Source organism: Lampetra fluviatilis, chromosome 44 (genome assembly GCF_964198595.1).
Source record: "Lampetra fluviatilis chromosome 44, kcLamFluv1.1, whole genome shotgun sequence".
NCBI classification, from domain to species: Eukaryota; Metazoa; Chordata; class Hyperoartia; order Petromyzontiformes; family Petromyzontidae; genus Lampetra; species Lampetra fluviatilis.
This window is the reverse complement of record NC_136318.1, coordinates 3,426,186-3,448,125: the sequence shown is the minus strand read 5'-3', so window position 1 is coordinate 3,448,125 and position 21,940 is coordinate 3,426,186. Positions and strand designations below refer to the sequence as shown.

Genomic DNA, 21,940 nt, shown 5'->3' with positions numbered 1-21,940 from the left:
CTTCCACATTGACCAGACGTGATGGAAGAAGTGGGCGTCCGCACACTCTAACCACCCCCACCACGTGCGACCTGCCGATTGATTGAAGATGGTAAATTAATTCGCACTGCTGCTGGGTGGACGGAGGCGATGTGGAGGCGGGGGGGGGATTGGAGAAACTTGCACCGTTGTTCCATCTTCCACGTCGGCAGATGGAATTAAAACCGTCGCCCCCTTTGGATGGCGACGCCGGCGTGCTCGTAATTCTCTTGTGCACACAAGAAAATTAAAACCACGTCCACACCGCAGCGATAGCTCGCACGTGGCCGATGCTCGCGGTGGAAGGCGTCGCGACTCTCACGCGGCGGCCCACTCAGCGGCAGCCGTGATTGGCCGCGACAATCCCAAATGACGCAGCTGGTCGCGTCAAGGTGTGGGCAAAAGCTTCGCAGGCGCGAGAGCGATTTCCTTCGCTCTCGCACGACGGATCGCTCGGCAGGCGCGGAGCCGGCTAACGGGGAGGAGGGGAAGGCAGGAAGACGAGGACTGGGGTTGCGGGGTGGTGGAGCGTGGAATGAGGTCGGTTAAATCGGAAATAATGAAAAGAATTAAGTGCGTGCAAAATCTTCCAGTTCAACGATTCTCACCGAACTAAAGTTAAGTCTCATTTATTTACTCGGCTCAAATAGCGCGCGACCGTTTGGTCATGAGTAAGTCTGTAAAAATCTATCAAAATGTACACCAAACATTTACGTTGTTTTACAGAAAAATAGTGTAAATATAAAAAAAATTGTCATTATTAGAAATAATAGGGCACAAGTTTTCAATTGAAAAGTGCTCCATCCCAAACAATAAGTCTTGTCACCCGCTATAAATCGTAGTCCAATTGCACCGATGTCAGCAGCACGTCAAGAGACAAACACATATCCACGTGGAACTCTCACAGTGGACAGTCCCCCAGACGATGACATCACAGAAGTACTTCTGGAGTCCCTTCAAGAAACCTCCAACCGGTAAAGCTGAAATTTTAGTCCTCAAAGCTGGACTCAACAAAATGAAATAAAAAAAATTACTATTTAACTACAAAGGCTTTTTGTTTGTTCGACGGTGGCTGGCCTACTGAGACCATCAACTCGCGCTGCAATGGAGAAGCCGGTTTCATCACCGTGGTTTGGCGGTTGAACCCGGTTTCTCAGCCGTGCCGGCTCATTGTCTCTGATCTCACCCAGCCACCTCACCCACTCGACCGCTCGCCCAATCGCCCACCCACTCGCTCGCCCAATCGCCCACCCACTCGCTCGCCCAATCGCCCACCCACTCGCTCGCCCAATCGCCCACCCACTCGCTCGCCCAATCGCCCACCCACTCGCTCGCCCAATCGCCCACCCACTCGCTCGCCCAATCGCCCACCCACTCGCTCGCCCAATCGCCCACCCACTCGCCCAATCGCCCAATCGCCCACCCACTCGCCCAATCGCCCAATCGCCCACCCACTCGCCCAATCGCCCAATCGCCCACCCACTCGCTCGCCCAATCGCCCACCCACTCGCTCGCCCAATCACCCACCCACTCGCTCGCCCAATCACCCACCCAATCGCTCGCCCAATCGCCCACACACTCGCCCACCCACTCGACGATCGAACGTGCACGATTTTACGCGCGTGTCGCGAGCGTCCAGAATGCATCTCAACGGCCGGACCCGGTACTGCCTCTGCACCTCCGGCACCAGCCACGACTCCGATCCGCCTGTACGGCCATCGCTAGCCGAGTGAGCGAGCGAGCGATGGAGCGAGCGAGTGAGCGAGCTGCACACATCTCGTCTAACACGCTCACCCCCCCCACCCCCCCTCTTATCCCGTGGCCCTCCCCTTCCCTCCCCCGCGACCACCAGCGCTCACGACTTTGCGGACAGCGCGGCCGCCCCCGCCGGGCCCTTCTCATCCTCCTTCTTGGCGGCGGCGGCGCTGGGCCGCGGCGGGAGGCTGTAAATGTAAACGGCGCCGATCACCATGGCCGCCCCGGTCGCGAACAGCCAGTCGACGTGGAAATCAAAGAGGAAGATGGCGGCGGCGGTGGAGACCAGGATGGAGAGCGACGTGGCGAAGCCCTTGAGGATGTTGTCGGCGTACTTGACGACGACGGCCACCAGCAGGCCGCCGAAGGCCTGGTTGAGCACCACGGCCCACACGGCGGGCGAGTAGGCGTGCAGGAAGCCGAGCCGCGCCACCTCGGCGCCGTCCTTGGACCACATGGCGAAGAGGCCGAGCGCCGTGCCGTACAGGCCCAGCTGCACGTTGCGCAGCCACACCGAGCCGCCCGAGCCTGCGGGCAAGGCGGGAGGAGGAGAGAGGGCGATGTGGTGCAGGGAGGAGAGGGTGGTGGTGGTGGTGGAGGATGGAAAGAGGAGGGAGAGAAGATTGCCAAATAAAATTTCGGGTACACTTGCTGTTGGCACCATTCTTACAGCGCAGGGCAACCACATTGGGTGGCGCTGCGCCTACAGACACGGCCTGCACTAGTCTAGCAGTAGGGGGCGACCGGCAGAGAGGGACGCAGCGGCTCGCTGGCACGTTCGCACGCTCATTTGCTCGCTCAATCACCCGTGCGCCCGCTCACCCGCTCACCCCCGCGCCCGCTCACCCGCACGCCCGCTCACCCTTGAGGATCTTCTCAAAGTAGACTCCGGCGAAGCCCGAGGAGACGCAGGAGATGACGACGGCGACGAGGCCGATGGGGTAGCTCTGCTCGCCGCTGGCGGTCGAGGACTCGCCGCCGCCCACCTGCTGCACCTGCACGGCCGCCACGCCGCAGAAGAGCAGCAGCAGCGACCCCCACTGCGCCCGCGACAGCGAGCGGTGCAGCATCAGCACCGAGAAGAGAGCCGTCGTCAGGATCTTCAGCTGGTACGTGACCTGAGAGAGCGCGGTGGGGGGGGGCGGGGGAAGAGAGATGGCACGAGTCACGCGAGTTCGGGAGGCGCGCGCGACCGTCGGCACCATGTCCGACGTTTCACTCCACGTGCTGGGAGCTTCTTCAGGAACCCGCCACCGCTCCGTGCATGCGCATTAGGGCTGTTAACCGGTAACCGTTTTCAGAATCGGTTAACGATCCCACGAGTCGGGTAGCGGCGATCGTTTGCCATGCAATTTCAGATACAAAGATTGGCCACGTTTCTCATCAGGTAAAGGCGCAGCCCTGCAATGTCTGCTGGGAGACGGGGCCTCAACTCGAGGATGCTCGAGCGGGCATTTGGCCTACTCGTCCACGCTAACCAGACTCACCGGTTTATGCACACGGCTTTCTCCGCAACTTCGACTTCGTGCGAAGGGCTTTGAGGCCTTGTTGCGAATTGTGCTGTCGGAAAACCGAGTTTGTTTTTGTATTTATATTCTAATGACAAGAGGGAGATGCGCAGACCGAGATGCGGATAGAAGCTGGGGCGGGTGCTGTTTGCGGGAACCTGTGAAGAACTTCTAAACGCCAAAGTACAGTACACACATTTTGCTAAAGTACAGTGCGCACATTTCGTATGCACTGTACGTTCCTCAAATGGGCTCTCCATGACCCTGTTAGTGATTGGCAAGTAGAAAACACTGCAGTTCAGCCCTCAACAGTTACCATTCACTGGTTCGGGATGTGGAGCCTGATGGATTAATTTCTCTGTTGCAATAACACTTTGTCGTCGTTTGTGCATCTTTTTGTGTTTTGGTGCCATCTCTTAGATCTGTTTATTTTTTTCTGAGGGTTTTCATTTGCCATAAATCGGAGCTGACACTCGTGTACAGGGACTCCTCTTCTTACCAACGAGTTAGGTTCCAAAGGTCTGTTCGTAAGTCGATGTTCGTAAGTGCCAACTTTACTCCCGTCAATTCCAAACACGTTGTACGGCATGTACACTAAACACGGGGAATGGCTTTGAAAGTTGTATCATCTCCTGCAGACGTAAATGCCACCGGTCATTCACGTTCTGCAGATGTAGATGCCACTGGTTATTCATGTTCTGCAGATGTAGATGCCACTGGTTATTCACGTTCTGCAGATGTAGATGCCACTGGTTCTTCACGTTCTGCAGATGTAGATGCCACTGGTTCTTCATGTTCTGCAGATGTAGATGCCACCGGTTCTTCACGTTCTGCAGATGTAGATGCCACTGGTTCTTCGTGTTCTGCAGATGTAGATGCCACTGGTTCTTCATGTTCTGCAGATGTAGATGCCACTGGTTCTTCACGTTCTGCAGATGTAGATGCCACTGGTTCTTCATGTTCTGCAGATGTAGATGCCACTGGTTCTTCACGTTCTGCAGATGTAGATGCCACTGGTTCTTCATGTTCTACAGATGTAGATGCCACTGGTTCTTCATGTTCTGCAGATGTAGATGCCACTGGTTCTTCACGTTCTGCAGATATAGATGCCACTGGTTCTTCACGTTCTGCAGATGTAGATGCCACCACAGCCATCTATTGCGCGGCGGTTGAACTTACGACTCGCGGTCCGAATGGGCAACTGGACATGCGGACTGGTTTGTTCGTGTCTCTAAACGTTCCTAAGTCGAGTGTTCGTAAGTAGAGGCGTCAACGTATAATTAAGGCGAATGGCGGCTGTAGATAGTGGTGTTTATGGTGATCATGGTGGTGATGGTGGTGTTGATGGTGGTGGTGTTGTTAATAAACGCTGCCCGGAGGCTCAGCGGTAGAGCGAGCGGCTCGCAATCGGAAGGTCACGAGTTCAAATCAAAGTTCGGGGGAGGGGTTCACTCAGCCCATCATCATCCCTCAGGGGTCGATAGAGTTGCTACCGCTCTGTGGGAAAGTTCAACAGTGGTTGTCCAACAGGAATGTGGCGTTTCCACGACTGCATCCTGGCCCGTGTGGGTGTGATGTGACTATCACACACCGGAGTCTCAGTGTCTCACCCTCAGGCCTCGTGTTGACTGTGCAGCAGCCTCGCGTGGCTATGCACACATATCACTTTGTGACTGAGGGACCGCAGTCAATATGCCCTACAGTGTCATAGGCTTAGGGACTGCAGCCTTTATTAAAAACAAAAATGACCATTCGAGCTGCAGTGCAATTTTTATTTATTTTTGAGTCCTTGTTTTTGGATTTGGCTTAGGAATTTTTTTGGTTGAAGCGAATTGTTCACTCCAAATATTCAGTTTGGTTCATTTATCGGATTTTTTTACAGCGCAAACACACACACGCGCAGACAAAGCTCCCCTGTGTAGCCTTAAAAGACTGTTGGGGTAAGTGCTGTGAGTGAGCAGCTATGAAGGCCGGCCCTGCCACATGAGGGGATGGGTGGCAAGCACCACGCCTGGCCGTCTTTGTCTCCCCAGTGGCGATGTTTACACACCACACCAGGTACTCATTTGAGGCTGAGTCAATTTTGGGGGGGGTCCAGGACCGGTTCAGATAATCGTCACCGGTGTTGGCCGCGACCGGGAATCGAACTCGGGTTGCCGGGTTCGTAGCGCAGCGCGCTAACCGCCACACCACCGCTCCCCACACACGCACACACCACACATACATACGCACATCACGCACACCTACCACACAACAAGACAAGCCACGCACACCACACATCAAGACAAGCCACGCACACCACACATCACACACAGACCACACGCACACCACACATCACACACAGACCACACGCACATCACACATCACACACAGACCACATGCACACCACACACATCACACACAGACCACATGCACACCACACACATCACACACAGACCACGCACACACCACACATCACGCACAGACCACACGCACACCACACATCACACACACAGACCACACGCACACCACACATCACACGCACAACCACACACATCACACACAGACCACACGCACACCACACACATCGCACACACAGACCACGCGCACACCTGGAAGGTGGCTGCGGGGAGGTTGGAGATGGCCACGTACTGCAGGTTGTTCTGCAAGGTGTAGATGACGGCGGGCACGCCCAGCTTGAGCGTGTCCGCGGGCTGCAGCACGATCGACTCGTAGAGGTAGCGCAGCCACTCGCACACGTTGCCTGCGCCATCGCGCGCACGTCACAGTATTAGCATCACTACTACGACGACGCTCGTCGACCCGGGGAAGCCTCGCTGAATCTCCCCGAGTCTCCCCGCGTCTTTGAATGCTCCTCCGAGTTTCCCCGCGTCTGCACCGCGTCTCCGCACCGTCTCCCTGCGTCCCCACCGCGTCATCCCGCGCCTCCCCTTCAACTGGCCCCCGAGTCTCCCTGCGCCTCCCCGTCTGTACCCAGCCCAGCCCAGCCCACCCAGCCCGCTCACCGCGATGCTGCAGCAAGAGCAGCACGAGGCAGGTGAGCATCTTGAGCAGCTCGGCGAGCACCACGGCCGTCGTGTAGAAGAACTTGTCACCGGGCAGCGTGCGCACGTAGCGGATGCTGAGGATGAGCGACGCATTCTGCACCACCAGCACGGCCAGGCTCACATACTTGAGTCGTTCTTTGCCTGACCACAGTGGGGGGGGGGCAAGGGGGGGGGGGGGTCGCCAACACCACCGTCAACCAGCGCCAACCTCTAAGCGCCGGCATGCAAACATGGTGACGGACACCACCACCAACAGACTCAGCCACTGTTAACCACTCAGAGCACACGCCTACTCGCACACGTACATGGCGATAATCCCACCACACTGACCAGACCTTACACCGAAGCACACTGGCCAACCAGACGCGAACCACACTAGCCAGCCAGCCAGACCCAACGCCTAAACCTAACCACGATAGCCATCCAGACTCTACCCCTAACCACGATCGCCAACCAGGCCCTAACTTGAACCACCACCAGCCAGCCAGACCCTACTCCTACCGTTAAGCAATTAGCCAGATAGCCACTAGCATTAGCCCTACCCTTAAAACCACTCACCAGGAAGCCACTCATCACCTAGCCCCACCTCCAAGTTGTTCATTTTGTTTAGTTCGCGTTTCAGATTGAAGAAAAATTTTAAAAGACGACAGTGTGACTCACTAATAGCCAAACATGCCAATGCCAATTACTCGACTGGGATTACACAACATCGCCACCCCTACTGCAAAAAACCTGGCAGGACTCCCGAGTCATGAGACTCGGTGAGGCTTCTCCTGGGTAAACAAGCGGAGTAGTAAATAATAGTATGAATACAAGTGTCGGGCGTTGTGAGCGCCTGGGTGGGGTGGGGACGAGTGGGGGGCCCCTGGGACCCCCGGGATTCAGGGCCATTGTGGGTCCCGTGTAAGCGTCAGGTCCGGCCTCTGCTTTCACGAGATCCCACGACGAGATGACGCGCGGTTCCACGTACACAACGGCAAAACAAAGATTCCCCCCCCTCCACCGTATGGTCTTTACCAGGCTGTTGGGGTGAATGCTGTTGTAGCGAGCACCTATGAAGGCCGGCATGGCGCACCGATGAAGTGGTGGGTGGCCAACACCACGCCCGGCCACCTTTGTCTCTACAGTGCTGTTTACAGATCGCACCAGGTATGGATTTAAAGGCGAGTTGCCCCAAGCGAGGTCCAGGGCCAGTTCAAATATTGGTCATCGATGTTGGCCGCGAGCAGGGATTGAACTCGGGTTTCGAGGTCCGTGACACCGTGTGCCCCAACCACTGTGCCACTGCTCCCCACAAAGATAGACAAAGATCCCCCGTATAGCCATGACAGACTGTAGGGGCAAGTGCTGTTAGCGTAGCACCTATGAAGGCCGGAACGGCACACGAGGGGGTGGGTGGCCAGCACCACGCCCGACCGCCTTTGTCTCCCTAGTGGCGATGTTTACACACCGCACCAGGTACTCGTTTGAGGCTGAGTCGACCTAGTGGAGGCCCAGGACCGGTTCAGATAATCGTCACTGGTGTTCGCCGTGAGCGGGAATCGAACCCGGATCGCCAGGTTCGTAGTGCAGCGAGCTAACCGCTACACCACCGCTCCCCACAAACACACGTTCACATGCACGCGCTCACTACGCACGCGCTCACTACGCAATGTGCAGTCGTGTTACAACAAAAGAGACTGGTGACGATCCATCACCAACGTCAGCCATGGGCCCGAGCCATCATCACGAGTTGTTGTCTATCCAGTGCCGGAGGAAGATGTCCCCATAACGGCAGCGAACCCGTCTCGCGATCCGCGCGATGCAATGATGCCTGCGCACGAGCCGATCTCGTAGCTCCGGCTCCTTGACGGACGTCGTCTCGGACGCGTTCCCTGCCCTGGCGCGAATCTTGACCATCGGCGAAAGTCCCGCGGAGCCGCGACGTTTCCCGTCCAAGCCCCCCTAGCTTTCTTTAATAGTCTGGATGATGTCGCGAACCAGCGTCCGTCGTCTCATCCACGTGCTCCTCTTTTCGTCTCTCAGTGTAACCCCACGCACGAGGCGCTTCGGGGCCTCTTTGCTCGCTTTGCATTTTCTGTTGCCATTGTACAACAACCCCATCGCAAACCGCGGACTTGCCAAGCGCTCGTTCACGTGCACACGGTTTATTTAGTTGTACACCGATTTACCAACCGCGGACCTGGCAATTTGAGTATCCACGGGTTAAGCGCGGGTCCGCAACACGAACTTACAAATTTCGCGGGGGCCACGGTTCTCCTCCACGCCACACCGCCACCCGTGGCCACCCGTGACCACCCGAGGCGCTGCGCAGCTTACCGCCTAACCTCGGAACGCTCAAGCGGCCAGCGTTAATTTCATTTAGAGGCGTAGCGCCGCTGTGTTTTTAAAGACGTTGTCCTGTACTCACCGCAGAGAACCGCAGCGGCACGACCGCACTCTGTGAGAGCTGGCGCCAAACTGTGCCACACGCCGTCCCGCATGGCCTTGTGGGTGCCTTGATACGTCTTCCGACCTGAAGACGTACCGATAAAGTTATTTTATTTTTTCTTCCGATTCCGACAACGTGCTGCACACATACGCCTGTCCACTCGATCTGTTATTGATGAGCCGGAAGAAGAGGGGGAGGCTGGGCTGAGGCCCTCCTCCTTGTAACCGCCCCTTCCCCCATCATCATCGTCGTTAATATTAAAGGCATGTAAAGTTAATGTAATGTTTATGTTTGATTAGGTCATTGTGTCATGCACTGTATTGTATCCGTGTTTGGTGAACCAACAGGGCAAGTCAGTTGACCTATGACGAGTCTGACCGTGGCCGTGGTTCCCCTAATCCCCTATGTCCCAAAGGCCCCCAGTACTTTATCAAGCACGGATTTTCCTACCCGCGACCTGTTCCAGGAACCTAACCCCCGATGGCAAAAAACATTGATGACATCATCATCAATGTTATTTCCTCAATGGCGAGTGCTGTGAGCGGGCACCTATTAGACACCAATTATGGCAGGCGCGGCGACACGTGGGAAGGTGTTGCCGGGAACCACGCCCAGCCGTCTTTGTCTGCCCAGTACTGATGTTGACACACTGCACCACCTGCTCATTTAAGGCCAAGTCGACCTAGGAGAGAGCCCGAAACTGGTTCAGGTTTCACTTGCTAGCGATGTCGGGCTGTATCCAGAAAGAAAAAAAATCAGGTTTGCCGGGTTCGTCGAGCATTTCCTAACCACTGTGCCACCCCTCCCCAAACAACTATCCACACACGTACGCACACGATCACAGCAGCTCCCATTGATGTTGAACCAGCTTTCATCCTGTACTTATCGTATTAAAGCGCACACTCTCTCTCTCACCTTTGCACAACCATCTGTGCACACACGTTAACTTTAAAGGCAGTGGATATATTTAAACAGAACGACCCACCTTTACGGAAGTATGTATGTTCAACTTCTTTTGCACCTTAAGTCGCCGACCGTGCTAATCACCGATTGTGTCATTTTACACCAAGATGTCATCATAGCCAAAGCCATGAAAGCATTTTATTCCTGACACACTGGCAGAGACACACGCACTGACAGTCCACCAACCGTGGTGTAAGCGAGCCTGGCTCTGCTGATGAGACGTTGAAAGTCGAAACCGGTCCAGTTTGCTCGTAATAATTCAATGCAACTGAACTGGAAAAATATCGCTCCCAGAAGGCCATGCGGCTGATAGGATGTGGAAAATGACACAGGTACGCACATGAAGAATGACTCGGACAGACACAAAACCAGACACACAGATACACACAAAGACAGTGAACAAAAATGTCAAGACACCTCGAGACAGGCACACAGACAGCGTGACAGGGAGACACACACACACAACAACAACCGCCATTCGCCACTAAGTGGCGGTGACGTCACCACGACGCTTGTGCCAGGCTAGGTGCACCCCGAGGACACCGGCAGGTCACGAAGAGTGGCGCAGTGACCTGCCGTGGGGTGCGGCCATTGGTCAGGTGGGGCCGCAACACTGTCGAAACCACCTCTCATGGTGGTTGTTGTAGCTTTGGCCATCACGGGGGGGCAAGGGACCCCCTGCCCCCACGCTATTTACGGTACTCGTCACGGGACAGGTTCCATGGGTTGACTGTGCACCCCCGCCCCCCACCCTACTGTGTCAACTTGCCGCGTTTTAGCCGCCCGGGCGCTCCGCTCGTTGTTGTGAGCGTCGCAACAGGACGACTCTATCTCGAGGGGGCAACTTTAGCCAGCACCTGGAATAAGAGGCCATAGAAGGCATCTGGCTCAAAGGGCCCTTGCCTTCATCCCCTTCCACTGACGTGCACATCTTCGTTGGGGGGGGGGGGGGGGCGTATGCGAGCCCCACAGTGCGACTCGCGGCTTCACACGCCTCGCCTCCACGCTCCGATAACCCCCCTTTGATTCGTGTTTTCAACAGCAATGCCGCTCCCTGTTTTGTTTGGCAGTTGGCTGCCACGTAGCGGAGGAGGACCGGTCACCCCTTCATGGCCGACTGGAGCCACAAACTGAAGCCACAAACCGACCCACCGCACCACCACGTACTCCACAGAGGTCCTGGGAGGAACGGGGAATGACAACAGCCTGTCCGCCACAGAAAGCGTTGGGACATTCCACGTGGCCGACCAGCAGTGGTTTTCTGGAGGAAGCCCGTGAGGGAAAGGGGGGGGGGTTCAATCCGTCTCCACGACGTGGGGTTTTGGCCAGAAGGGCATCAAACAACGCCGGTCCCCCTGGGGCCTCCAGCAACAAGGGCGATTGGGTGTTTCCACCGTGATATTTGGTAGAAACAGTCCTCGTACTTTGGTAGAAACAAAGACGAAGATCCCCCCGTGTAGCCTTAACAGCCTTTTGGGGGCAAGTGCAGTTAGCGAGCACCTATGAAGGCCCGGAACGGCACACGAGCCGGTGGGTCGCCAGCACCACGCCCGGCCGCCTTTGTCTCCCAGACAATACACAACAACAACAATGCCCGCCGTTCGCCACTAAGTGGCGGTGACCTCACCACGGCGCCTGTGCCAGGCCAGGTGCACTTTAAGGCAATCACGTGAAGTGTTGAAGGCTCGCTGCTGACAGCAGGTCACGGGACAGACCCAGCAGGTGTCATGGGTTGACCGATTTGAGACGACTGGCAGACATACAACACCCACTGCCTCACACTCACCTGAGCTTCACCACACTCACCCCACCCACTCACCCCCAGGCACACCCCACAGCGCCCACCATAACACCACGTCCCACACACCCAGACTGGCACCGTCATAGCTGCCAAACCCATACGGTTTATACCCCGTATTCTTGTACCGGGAAATTGAGTTTTTAGGTCCATATGGCGTACAGCCGTTTCAATGCGGGCAAAAAAAATCACGTCTGTTTGTGTTTCTCCCTTGTGGTCGGACTTTGTAGGATGAACGTTGAGATTGATGAGGGGCAATAAGCTCTGAATTGGTCTGCAACAAGGTAGGCAGCACTGATAAGGGGTTGACAGGTAGTATTATAGACAGAGACCCATAGAGATCCAGAGACCCACAGATACATAGAGACCCATATAGACCCACAAAGATACATAGAGACCCATAGAGATCCATAGAGACCCACAGCGATACAGAGACCCATATAGACCCACAGCGATACATAGATACCCATAGAGATAGCTAGATATAGCATCGATGTCAACCCATACGGTTTACCCCGTATTCTTGTACAGGGAAATTTAGTTCAGGTCCATACGGCGTACGGCCGTTTCAATACTTGGGCAAAGAATGTATCGTCTGTCTGTGTTTCCCCCTTGTGATGGGGCTTTGTAGGATGCACGTAGAGATGTGTAAGGGGCACGGGGTGACCAATGAGGTCTGAATTGGCCTGCAGTAAGGTAGGCAGCACTGATAAGGGGTTGACAGGCATGCACCACAAACACCACCACCACTAGTTCAAGTTAACTTATTAGGTGTAGCCCTGTGAGCCATTCGGCTCTTGAATCGGGTGCAACCGCAACAAACAAAAAACATGAACAAGAAAACATCTTAAAGGGAATATGTGACTAAGTGCAAACAGAAAATGCAAGAAAAGACAGCAAAATATTGCAGAAAAGGCACCGTACACCAACGCTGTGTGCAAAAATCCAAGTGGGATGCAAGTCAAACAACAACAACAAAACTTAGATTAAGGCCATCAGTCTAACTCTGTACACTACAACAAACAAGCATGGCCCAACCAAAACACTTTTCGAAATCACCAAAATAAAGCCATGAACGCTATGAAACAGTGATCATAGGAACTGTGATGGAATTTTCACTAAAATCATTTCAAAGCCATCGTAACTCTACAGGACTTAATTCTAGATTTGAAGCTTTCGTGACTGCAAGGATTCATATTCTTAGGTTTTTTCGGTAAAGTCACGTAGGTAAAAAAATTAAATAAAAATGTATAAAAGTAAAATAAAAACTCTAACAGATAGGTGGAATTCCTCCCCGATGAGGGTATTAATTCTAGATTTGAAGCTTTCGTGACTACAGGACTCCAATACTTCACAGAATGACCCCCCCCCCCACACACACACCGCCGCTACTGGATTATAAAGACGAAGTCCTCCTCCTCCTCGCTAAAGTCTTGCCTCTATACACAAGAGGGGCGCGTTAAGGGTTTGTCGTCTTCTTCTTGGTTCTTTCGGTAAAGTCACGTAGAAGGGAAATAATACAATAATAAAAATAAAACATTATAAAATACAAATCTCGGCCACAACGCATTTTATTACGTATTATTTTATTATGTATTTTATTATGTTTTATTTGTATTATTTTATTATTTCCCTTCTACGTGACTTTACCGAAAGAACCAAGAAGATGAATCCCTGCAGTCACGAAAGCTTCAAATCGAGGTTTGTCATCTTATAAGTCGAAGGGACACCCGGGAGACGAATCGATTTCGATTCCGACTGGCGCGTAATCGATACAAGACGTCGACGGTTCACGTAGAGAATCGTCAAAAGTAAAACCGGCCACTATCGATTCCACCATTCACCACGGTGAGCTACCATCGATTCCCGGAATCGAATCGATCTTTCACCATTGCCGTGAATGAAGCATCGATCTCGGCGAGTTACAAAAAAAAAGATCGATTCCTTAACACCAACAACCACCGCCAAACCGCCGGCAGTCAACGTTCTCAACTCCGTGACGCCAAATCAACGCGAAGCACCGCCGCTGACACCTCGGGGCATGAAGGGGTTAGTGGTGGGGGGGTTAGTTTGTGACTCTGCGCTCACGTTTCCCGTCGTGCGCTCCGGCCTCCTCCGCGCCCGCCATAGCTCCGACTCCTCCGCGAAGCCGCTTCACAATTTTTTGTCACCGGCGGCGGATGTAGACAAACTCTCACTTTGGCCACGCCCCCGACCGCCTCTCGCCCCGCCCCCCGGGCGTCGCGCGCCACCCTAGCACAGCGCCGATTGGTCGCGGAGCGCGCGCGCGGGGGGGGGTGGGGTGGGGGGTGGAGCCTAGGCCGAGCCTCTGACCAATCACGAGGCGGCACCGCTCCGGACTCCACGTCCACGCTTCGGCCGTAAATACCGTGGTAGCCTCCCCCACTCCCCCCAGCGGCATCGTCAACAGCAAGCCAGGGCCGATCCACTGCTGGATGAACAACTTTTCTCTCTCCTTTCACGTACACACCTCACCCACCTTTACCCACCCACCTCCCCCCACTCCGGATCATGCCGATGCAAGAGCTCCCCCCACGCGAGCTTGTCCCGTCGCTCCATCTCCTGCGGATTTTTTGCGTTCCAATTCCGATACTCCAATTGATTATCGACGCAATTGCGTTTAAGAAAATAGTATTTTTTCGCGAACGATTTTATTTGAAAAATTTTAACTTCAGTTGATTAACTTTCGCAACGCATCGGATTTTTGCGTTCCAATTCCGATACTCCAGTTGGATATCGTTGATTTTTTTTCGCTAACCGATTCTATTTCGTTTAAAAAATTTTTTAACTTACGTTGATTAACTTTCGCAATGTATCGTCATGTTAAACGTCACGGGGCAATGTGACATTGTTTTTAGTATTCTTGGTTCTTTCGTTAAAGTCACGTAGAAGGGAAATAATAAAATAATACAAATATAAACAATAAAATTCTCACGGCGTGTCGACTGCAACACAAGCAATCATCATCAGGTGTGAAATCCACAGCAAGAAAACAAATCCAATGTTCTTGCTGTGGATTTCACACCTGATGATGATTGCTTGCGTTGCAGTCGAAACGTCGTGAGAATTTTTATATTTTTATTATTTTATTATTTCCCTTCTACGTGTCTTTACCGAAAGAACCAATAATATAAATCCCTGCAGTCACGAAAGCTTTAAATTAAAACAAATGTTTTTAGTGTTCAATGAACTCGGGTTGCGCGTATCGCGATGCGCGGCTATGCGGCGCAGTTCGGCCGAGTGGTTGTTGTTGTGTCGACAAATTCAATTAGCGCGGTGATAATTAACGAGGTGCCCATCAAAGCCGATTAGATTAAAACTGTTCGTTAAAGGGGTGACTTTCCCCCGCCAAACGTGAGCACCGCGGCATTTGCTGCAGCCACGCAGAGCTCGTGGTGGAAATTCCACATTCCCACGGCGGGCGGGCGGGCGGGAGGGCCGAATGTCTACCATAGGGCAAACCGCTGTTGACCTCCCCACAAAGCGGTTCCCTATTTTATCAACCCCGAAAGGGATGATGATGATGGGCTGAGCCCCCCCCCTCTCCACCCGTCTCCACGACAACCAGGATTTGACTTCCACCGCAGAGCCACGTGGCCGTCCATAAATGACGTCACGCGATTCTGGACGATTTTGGACGATTTTTGACTCCCCCCCCCCCTCAAATATGACGTCACAAAGCTCTGCCCCCCCTCCCCCCCAAAAAAAAATGCTTCAAATCGCTTTAAACTATTGTCATTGTAGTGCGTATTTAATGTGGCGCTGCACTCTGATGTTGTAGGAGTGTTGTTATAACAATTAGTGTTGTTATAACAATTCTATATTTATTTCAAGTGGCGCATTTTGATGTGACGTCACATTACTCAAACACCCCCCCTCGTCACACATCGTCACAAATGTCTGACCCCCCCCCCCCCCTAGGTGCGTGACGTCATTTATGGACGGCCCCCATTTTCAATGAGAAAACGCGGTGTGCATTTGTGTCATTCCTTCGCATAAAGTCTTGGTCACAAAATCAAAGATTGTGGGGAATAAGAGATATTTTCTATACTTTTGAGGCATAAAAGCAATTAGAAAATAACACTACCCAAGAACAAAACTCGTGTTACATCGTGTTATTTATATTGTACACATTCCAACAACATACCTGTCAACCCCTTGGTGCCAACTTATTACAGACCAATTCAGACCTTAGTGGTCACCCCGTGCCATTATACATCTCTACGTTCATCCTACAAAGTTCCATCACCACAAGGGAGAAACACAAATAGACGCTTTTCTTTGCCCGTATTGAAACGGTTGTACGCCGTTGGGACCTGAACTAAAACAATGAAATAAATGAAAACTCAATTAAATCACGACGTTTCGGGCACAACACAAGCGTCCTTCTTCAGGTGGGGACAACGCAGCGAAAGCACAAACGAAGCGTTGTCCCTACCTGAAGAAGGATGCTTGTATTGCGCCTGAAACGTCGTGACTTAAAATAGTTTTCATTAAAAAAATGTTTACCTACGTGACTTTACCGAAAAAACACAAAGAGTAGTGTTCACATTCTTTTGAAGCACCCTGTATAATATTTCTAAATATATTTTGCAAAAGCTTTCCCGCCCTGGCTGGCCGTTGTAGGGAATATAAACAACAACAACAACATCAACAACAAAAGTCGTCTCCTTCACAAATCCGTCTGTCCCTAAAGCCAATAGGGTTACGAGTTGTGTTCCCTGCCGCGTGCCGCGTGCAACAACAACAACTGTCATTCTAGACTTGAAGCTTTCGTGACTGCAAGGATTCATACTCTTAGATTTTTTCGGTAAAGTCACGTAGGTAAAAATAAATAATAAAAATAAATAATACAAATAATATTAATACAAATAGAAATAAAATAATAAATCACGACGTTTCGGAGGCAACACAAGTCTCCGTCATCAGGTGGAACCGTCACAGCTAGATTTACTGTATCAAGTGAGGCAAAATTCCAAGACACAAGCTCTTAAATACATGTTAAGGGGGAGGGGCTTATCTGAATGTGGTAGCCAATGAATGGAACGTGTTGGGGGTGGGCGGGGTTAAAAGAGAACCAATCGGTGCACCTCGACTTAAACGGTGTTGGCTGACAATCCAAATACAAGAACGCAGTGCTGTTAAACGCTAGGGATGTCAACACTCGGTAAAGTAGAATAGTACCTGTCAAATAAGATGGTACAAATATGTGTAGTTAAATCTTTTTTACATGGTTAATAACACGTGATACAGTAAATTTGAGCTGTGACGGTCCCACCCGAAACGTCGTGATTAATTATTTTATTTATATTATTATGTCAATTAATTTTATTATTTATTATTTATTTTTACCTTCGTGTCTTTACCGACAAAACCTAAGAGTAGCAACTGTCATGGTCACCGCTTGCCCCGCGCGCTCGCCAATAGGTGGCGATACAGACCGCCTGTTCGTCTGTCATCACCGGCGAAATCAGACAGACAACGCTGCGTGTTTACACCGCAGGCAAGCAGGTCTCTTCTCCTATAAGGGTCCGTCCATAAATAACGTCACGCGATTTTGGACGATTTTTGACCCCCCCCCCCCTCTCGTCACGGCGTCACAAAAAGTCAGACCCCCCCCCCCCTCAAATATGACGTCACAAAGCTCTGCCCCCCCCCCCCCCAAAAATAAAACATGCTTCAAATCGCTTTAAACTATTGTCATTGTAGTGCGTATTTAATGTGGCGCTGCACTCTGATGTTGTAGGATAAAATATTTATTAAAAAGTCTATTTAATTAAGTAGAACGTGTTGTCTATATTTATTTAAAGTTGCGCATTTTGATGTGACGTCACATTTCTCAACCACCCCCTCCCCTCGTCACACATCGTCACAAATGTCTGACCCCCCCGCCGCCTAGGTGCGTGACGTTATTCATGGACGGCCCCTTGGGTGTGTTTTTTATTTGTTTTTGGCAAACAAATAAATAACTGCAGACGTTTCGCCTCCTTGTTTGTATTTGTTGTTGAGTTTTGTTTATTGTGAGTTTTTTTTTTCTTGTGATTATTGTTCGTTGTGAGTCTTGTTTGTTGTAAGCATTGTTCGTTGTGAGCATTGTTCACTGAGCATTGTTCACTGTGAGTATTGTTCTGCTGCGCGTTACACAATTCCCCATCGACCCAGGGCCCGTGTCCAGCAGCGAGGCTCCATGCCGGCGAGCACGTGACCGCCTCAGCAGCACCACGTGACCGCCTCAGCAGCACCACGTGACCGCATCAGCAGCAGCACGTGACCGCCTCATCAGCAACACCACGTGACCGCCTCAGCAGCACCACGTGACCGCCTCAGCAGCACGTGACCGCCTCAGCACCACGTGACCTCAGCAGCAGCAGCACGTGGCCGCCCGGTCGAGTTGGGGAGTCGCTCCCGCTGGGCGAGGTGCTCCTCACCGTCGCTCCGCGGAGACCCTCCGCTCGCGCACCGCGTGCCCTTCGTCACGGCGTCCGACGTTTCGCGGCGCTCTGCGAGCCTTTTCGGGGGATTCAATCGACGGAAGACGCTCCCAGAGGGGGGCACGTGGCGCGATATGTCGGGGACGTCGTCGATGACCAATTCTGACGCGTTCGCGTGACCCTTTCCGGCCACTAGGGGCCGCTACATCCACGACGATGTTCAGCACCTCCACCAACCTCCAGCATCACCACCAATAATCATCGCCATTACCACCACAACAACGATCGCCCGTATAGCCTTAACAGACTGTAGGGGCAAGTGCTGTTAGCGAGCACCTATGAAGGCCGGCACGGCAAATGAGGCGGTGGGTGGCTGGCACCACGCCCGGCCGTCTCTGTCTCCCTAGTGGCGATGTTTACGCATCGCACCAGGTACTCATTCGAGGCTGAGTCGACCTAGGTGAGGCCCGGGACCGGTTCAGGAAATTATTATCGGTGTGAACAGGAATCGAACTCGAATCGCCGGGTTCGTAGTGGAACGTGTTAACCACTGCACTACCGCTCCCCCCACCTCCACCATCACCACCTCCACCACCATCACCACCTCCATCACCAGATCCATCACCACCTACACCACCATCACCACCACCATCACCACCTCCATCACCACCTCCACCATCAACACCTCCATCACCACCTCCACCATTACCACCACCATCTCCACCATCACCACCACCATCACCACCACCATCACCACCTCCTCCATCACCACCTCCACCACCATCACCACCTCCACCATCAACACCTCCATCACCACCTCCACCATCACCATCTCCGCCAGCACCACCACAAATTACACCATTACTTAAAAATCACCACCACTAGCATCACCACCACCATCACCACTAGAATCGCCACCATCACCACCTCCTCCACCACTTCCTCCTCCATCGCTTCGACAGACCAGATGGCTTCCACACAGTGACATGCATAATGTCATGGATAATGCTGCCTGATTCGGAGTGAGACCTCTGCTGCCAACAAGGAGCCGATCATAAGCTCACTGCTCAGGTATGGGAACTACTCCCCTCTCTTCACAACTGCCCCATCGCTCATGGGAGAGTTGAGGAGGTGGAGTGTTTGATTACATAACATACCTAGGCAGGTAATTTGTTTTCGTGGGGCTAATGGTTAGGCCCCACCTCTTCGTGGCATGCTCCAGGTTCAGCAGCAGAGTCTCTAACACCTTCTCCGAGTGAGCAGCAATCACCAGATCATCAGAATGCATAATATGGTTGACCAATAGCGAGCCATCCCTTGACCACACCCGGGCATCGATCAGCCTCCCATCGTATCTCTACCAAATGGAAATTCCTCTGGTAGAGCCATGGAAAGCTTCTTGAACTACATGGTCAAAGAAGATGTTACTTAATATCGGGGCCAGAGGACATCATTGTCGCACCCCAAGGTGAGCAGGGGGTGGCTCTGACTCGCGGCCACAGCTTTACCCAGGCCTGCCCACCATCATGAAGGTCCTTCATGATTGTGAGCAGACGGTCAGGGACTTCAAAAGCATGAAGAACAACCCAGAGCCCTGGCCTATTCATGGCATCACACGACTTGAGCAGGTCAATAAAGAAATCCCCTACACCTCCGCTGCAGCAGACGGATAGAGGAGAGCATGGCGTCTGTGCAGAACCACCTTGACCAGAAACGACATTGCGGCTCCGCAGAGTCTCTCCCGGGCGTGTCTGGCAGGGCGATGGGAAATCGTCTTTGCCGGGACCTTCCCCGGCTTCACACCGAGGAGGGAGCTGCCTCCCTGTGGTTGTTGCGTTCAGCGTGAGGTCATCCTTGCAATCCTGTGCTGTGGTCCAGGCAGCTGTAATGATGCCACCACAGGGCAGTCTGCACACAAAATCGTCAACCCCCGCCGCCCCCCACCACCGTCAGAAATTCACTTGAGAGGTCATCATCTCTGCCCGGCGCTTTTCCAGGTCTCAGACTCTGCATCGCCCCTTTGTTCCTGCACAGCAGATGGCAACGTCAGCCATTCACTGACGGGCCGGCGGGGGGGGGAGGGATGATACTTCCTGCAATATTTGAGGAAGTGGAGCCCCAGAAGGGTCAACTCCACCTTGCCCCATGCTGTGATTTGAACTGAGCGGTTCCCTCTCGCCGACGACCTCAGAGACATCCTCAGCAATCCTGTCCCTCAGGGTCGGAGATCGGAACACCGTTCTTTCCCTGAAGGGTTGTAATAGGCGTGGCGCTGCAAGTGACCTCTTTTTATGGCATTAAAGAGTGATTTGAGATCGCAAGCTACCGAGGCACCGACGCCACCACTACGAGAATGACCACCACCACTCGCACCACGACCGCCACCACCACCACTACCGCCAGCACCACTACCGCCACCATCACCACTACCGCCACCACCACCACCACTACCGCCACCACCACCAACACCACTACCGCCACCACCACTCGCACCACTACCACCACCACCAACACCACCACCATCATCTCCACCATCTAGGACAGGGGTGGGGAACCTTGTTTTCTTCCAAGGGCCATTTGGATATTTATAACATCATTCGCGGGCCATACAAAATTATTAACTACAAAATTAGCCTGTTATATTTGGCTGGAACTGCTTCTCTTTGGCGAGGCGTGTGATGTTCGCTGCTGGTGTTGATGATGTCGCTGCTACTCGCAACTGCTGCTCCAGGTTTGCTCCGAGATTTAATGAATTTCGAGTCCCGCCCGCGGTTGCCTTGGCAGGGCCACACCAAATGATTTCATGGGCCTTATACGGACGTTACCCACCCCTGATCTAGGACTTGCCACTGGAGCTGTGGTGACTCCACTTAGAATCCACCAACATTGCTGGGTCTATAGAGGCAACGGCAGGGGGGGGGCAGGTGGGGATTTAATAATCATGGTCATTGTGGTCAACTTTCGCGTCGAGAGATGGAATGGAACCCGGCACCTTCTAGATTACAAGTCCAGCGTTTTACTGACCATGGCAGCAGCAGCAGCAGATTCCCGGTGATGAATGGGGCCGAGAGTGCGTTGCGGCTCGTGAAGCCACTGGCAGCGATGGGCGATTTAATATTTCACGACGCGCGTAAGAGCCGAGCCGAGAGACACCGGGGACGGAGAGACGCAGGGCGCAAATCACGGACATCAGAGTGACTGCGTGGGCAGGAAGAGTAGAATGAGATGAGAGGAGAGGGAGATGTAGGGGAGTGCGTGGAAGGGAGTAGAGCGAGATGAGAGGGGAGAAGTAGGAGAGTGCATGGAGGGGAGTAGAGTGAGATGAGAGATGGGAGAGTGCGTGGAGGCGAGGAGAGTGAGATGAGAGGGGAGAGGCAGGAGAGTGCATGGAGGGGAGTAGAGTGAGATGAGAGATGGGAGAGTGCATGGAGGGGAGTAGAGTGAGATGAGAGATGGGAGAGTGCATGGAGGGGAGTAGAGTGAGATGAGAGGGGAGAGGTAGGAGAGTGCGTGGAGGGGAGTAGAGTGAGATGAGAGGGGAATAGAGTGAGATGAGAGGGGAGAGGTAGAAGAGTGCGTGGAGGGGAGTAGAGTGAGATGAGAGATGAGAGGTAGGAGAGAGCGTGGAGGGGAGTAGAGTGAGATGAGAGGGGAGAGGTAGGAGAGTGCGTGGAGGGGAGTAGAGTGAGATGAGAGGGGAGAGGCAGGAGAGTGCGTGGAGGGGAGGAGAGTGAGATGAGAGGAGGGGGAGAGGTCGGAAAGGGCGAGTCCGTGATGGGTCTTGAAGACGCTGAGTGGGATCATGAAATTGATCTCGGACTGGGAGCCGGTCGAGGGAGTAGCGGATTCCGCTCATCAGCAATTTAGCAGCGGCATTTACGGAACTGCACTCACTCACACACAAAGACAAAGATCCCCCGTGTAGCCTTGGCAGACTGAAGGGGCAAGTGCTGTTAGCGAGCACCTAT

The 21,940-nt window shown here is 53.1% G+C and overlaps 1 protein-coding gene across 1 annotated transcript; it reads right to left on the bottom strand.

Annotated features, from left to right (window-relative positions):
- Positions 1 to 1,863: 1,863 nt before the first annotated feature.
- SLC35A2 (solute carrier family 35 member A2) lies at positions 1,864 to 13,668 on the bottom strand. Its single transcript, XM_078876454.1, has 5 exons — positions 13,609 to 13,668; positions 6,287 to 6,469; positions 5,873 to 6,024; positions 2,636 to 2,891; positions 1,864 to 2,301 (listed from the first exon to the last, which is right to left on the bottom strand). Exons 1-5 carry the CDS (start codon positions 13,646 to 13,648, stop codon positions 1,874 to 1,876), a joined length of 1,059 nt encoding a protein of 352 aa, XP_078732580.1. The 5' UTR covers positions 13,649 to 13,668; the 3' UTR covers positions 1,864 to 1,873.
- Between the last annotated feature and the right edge of the window lie 8,272 nt (positions 13,669 to 21,940).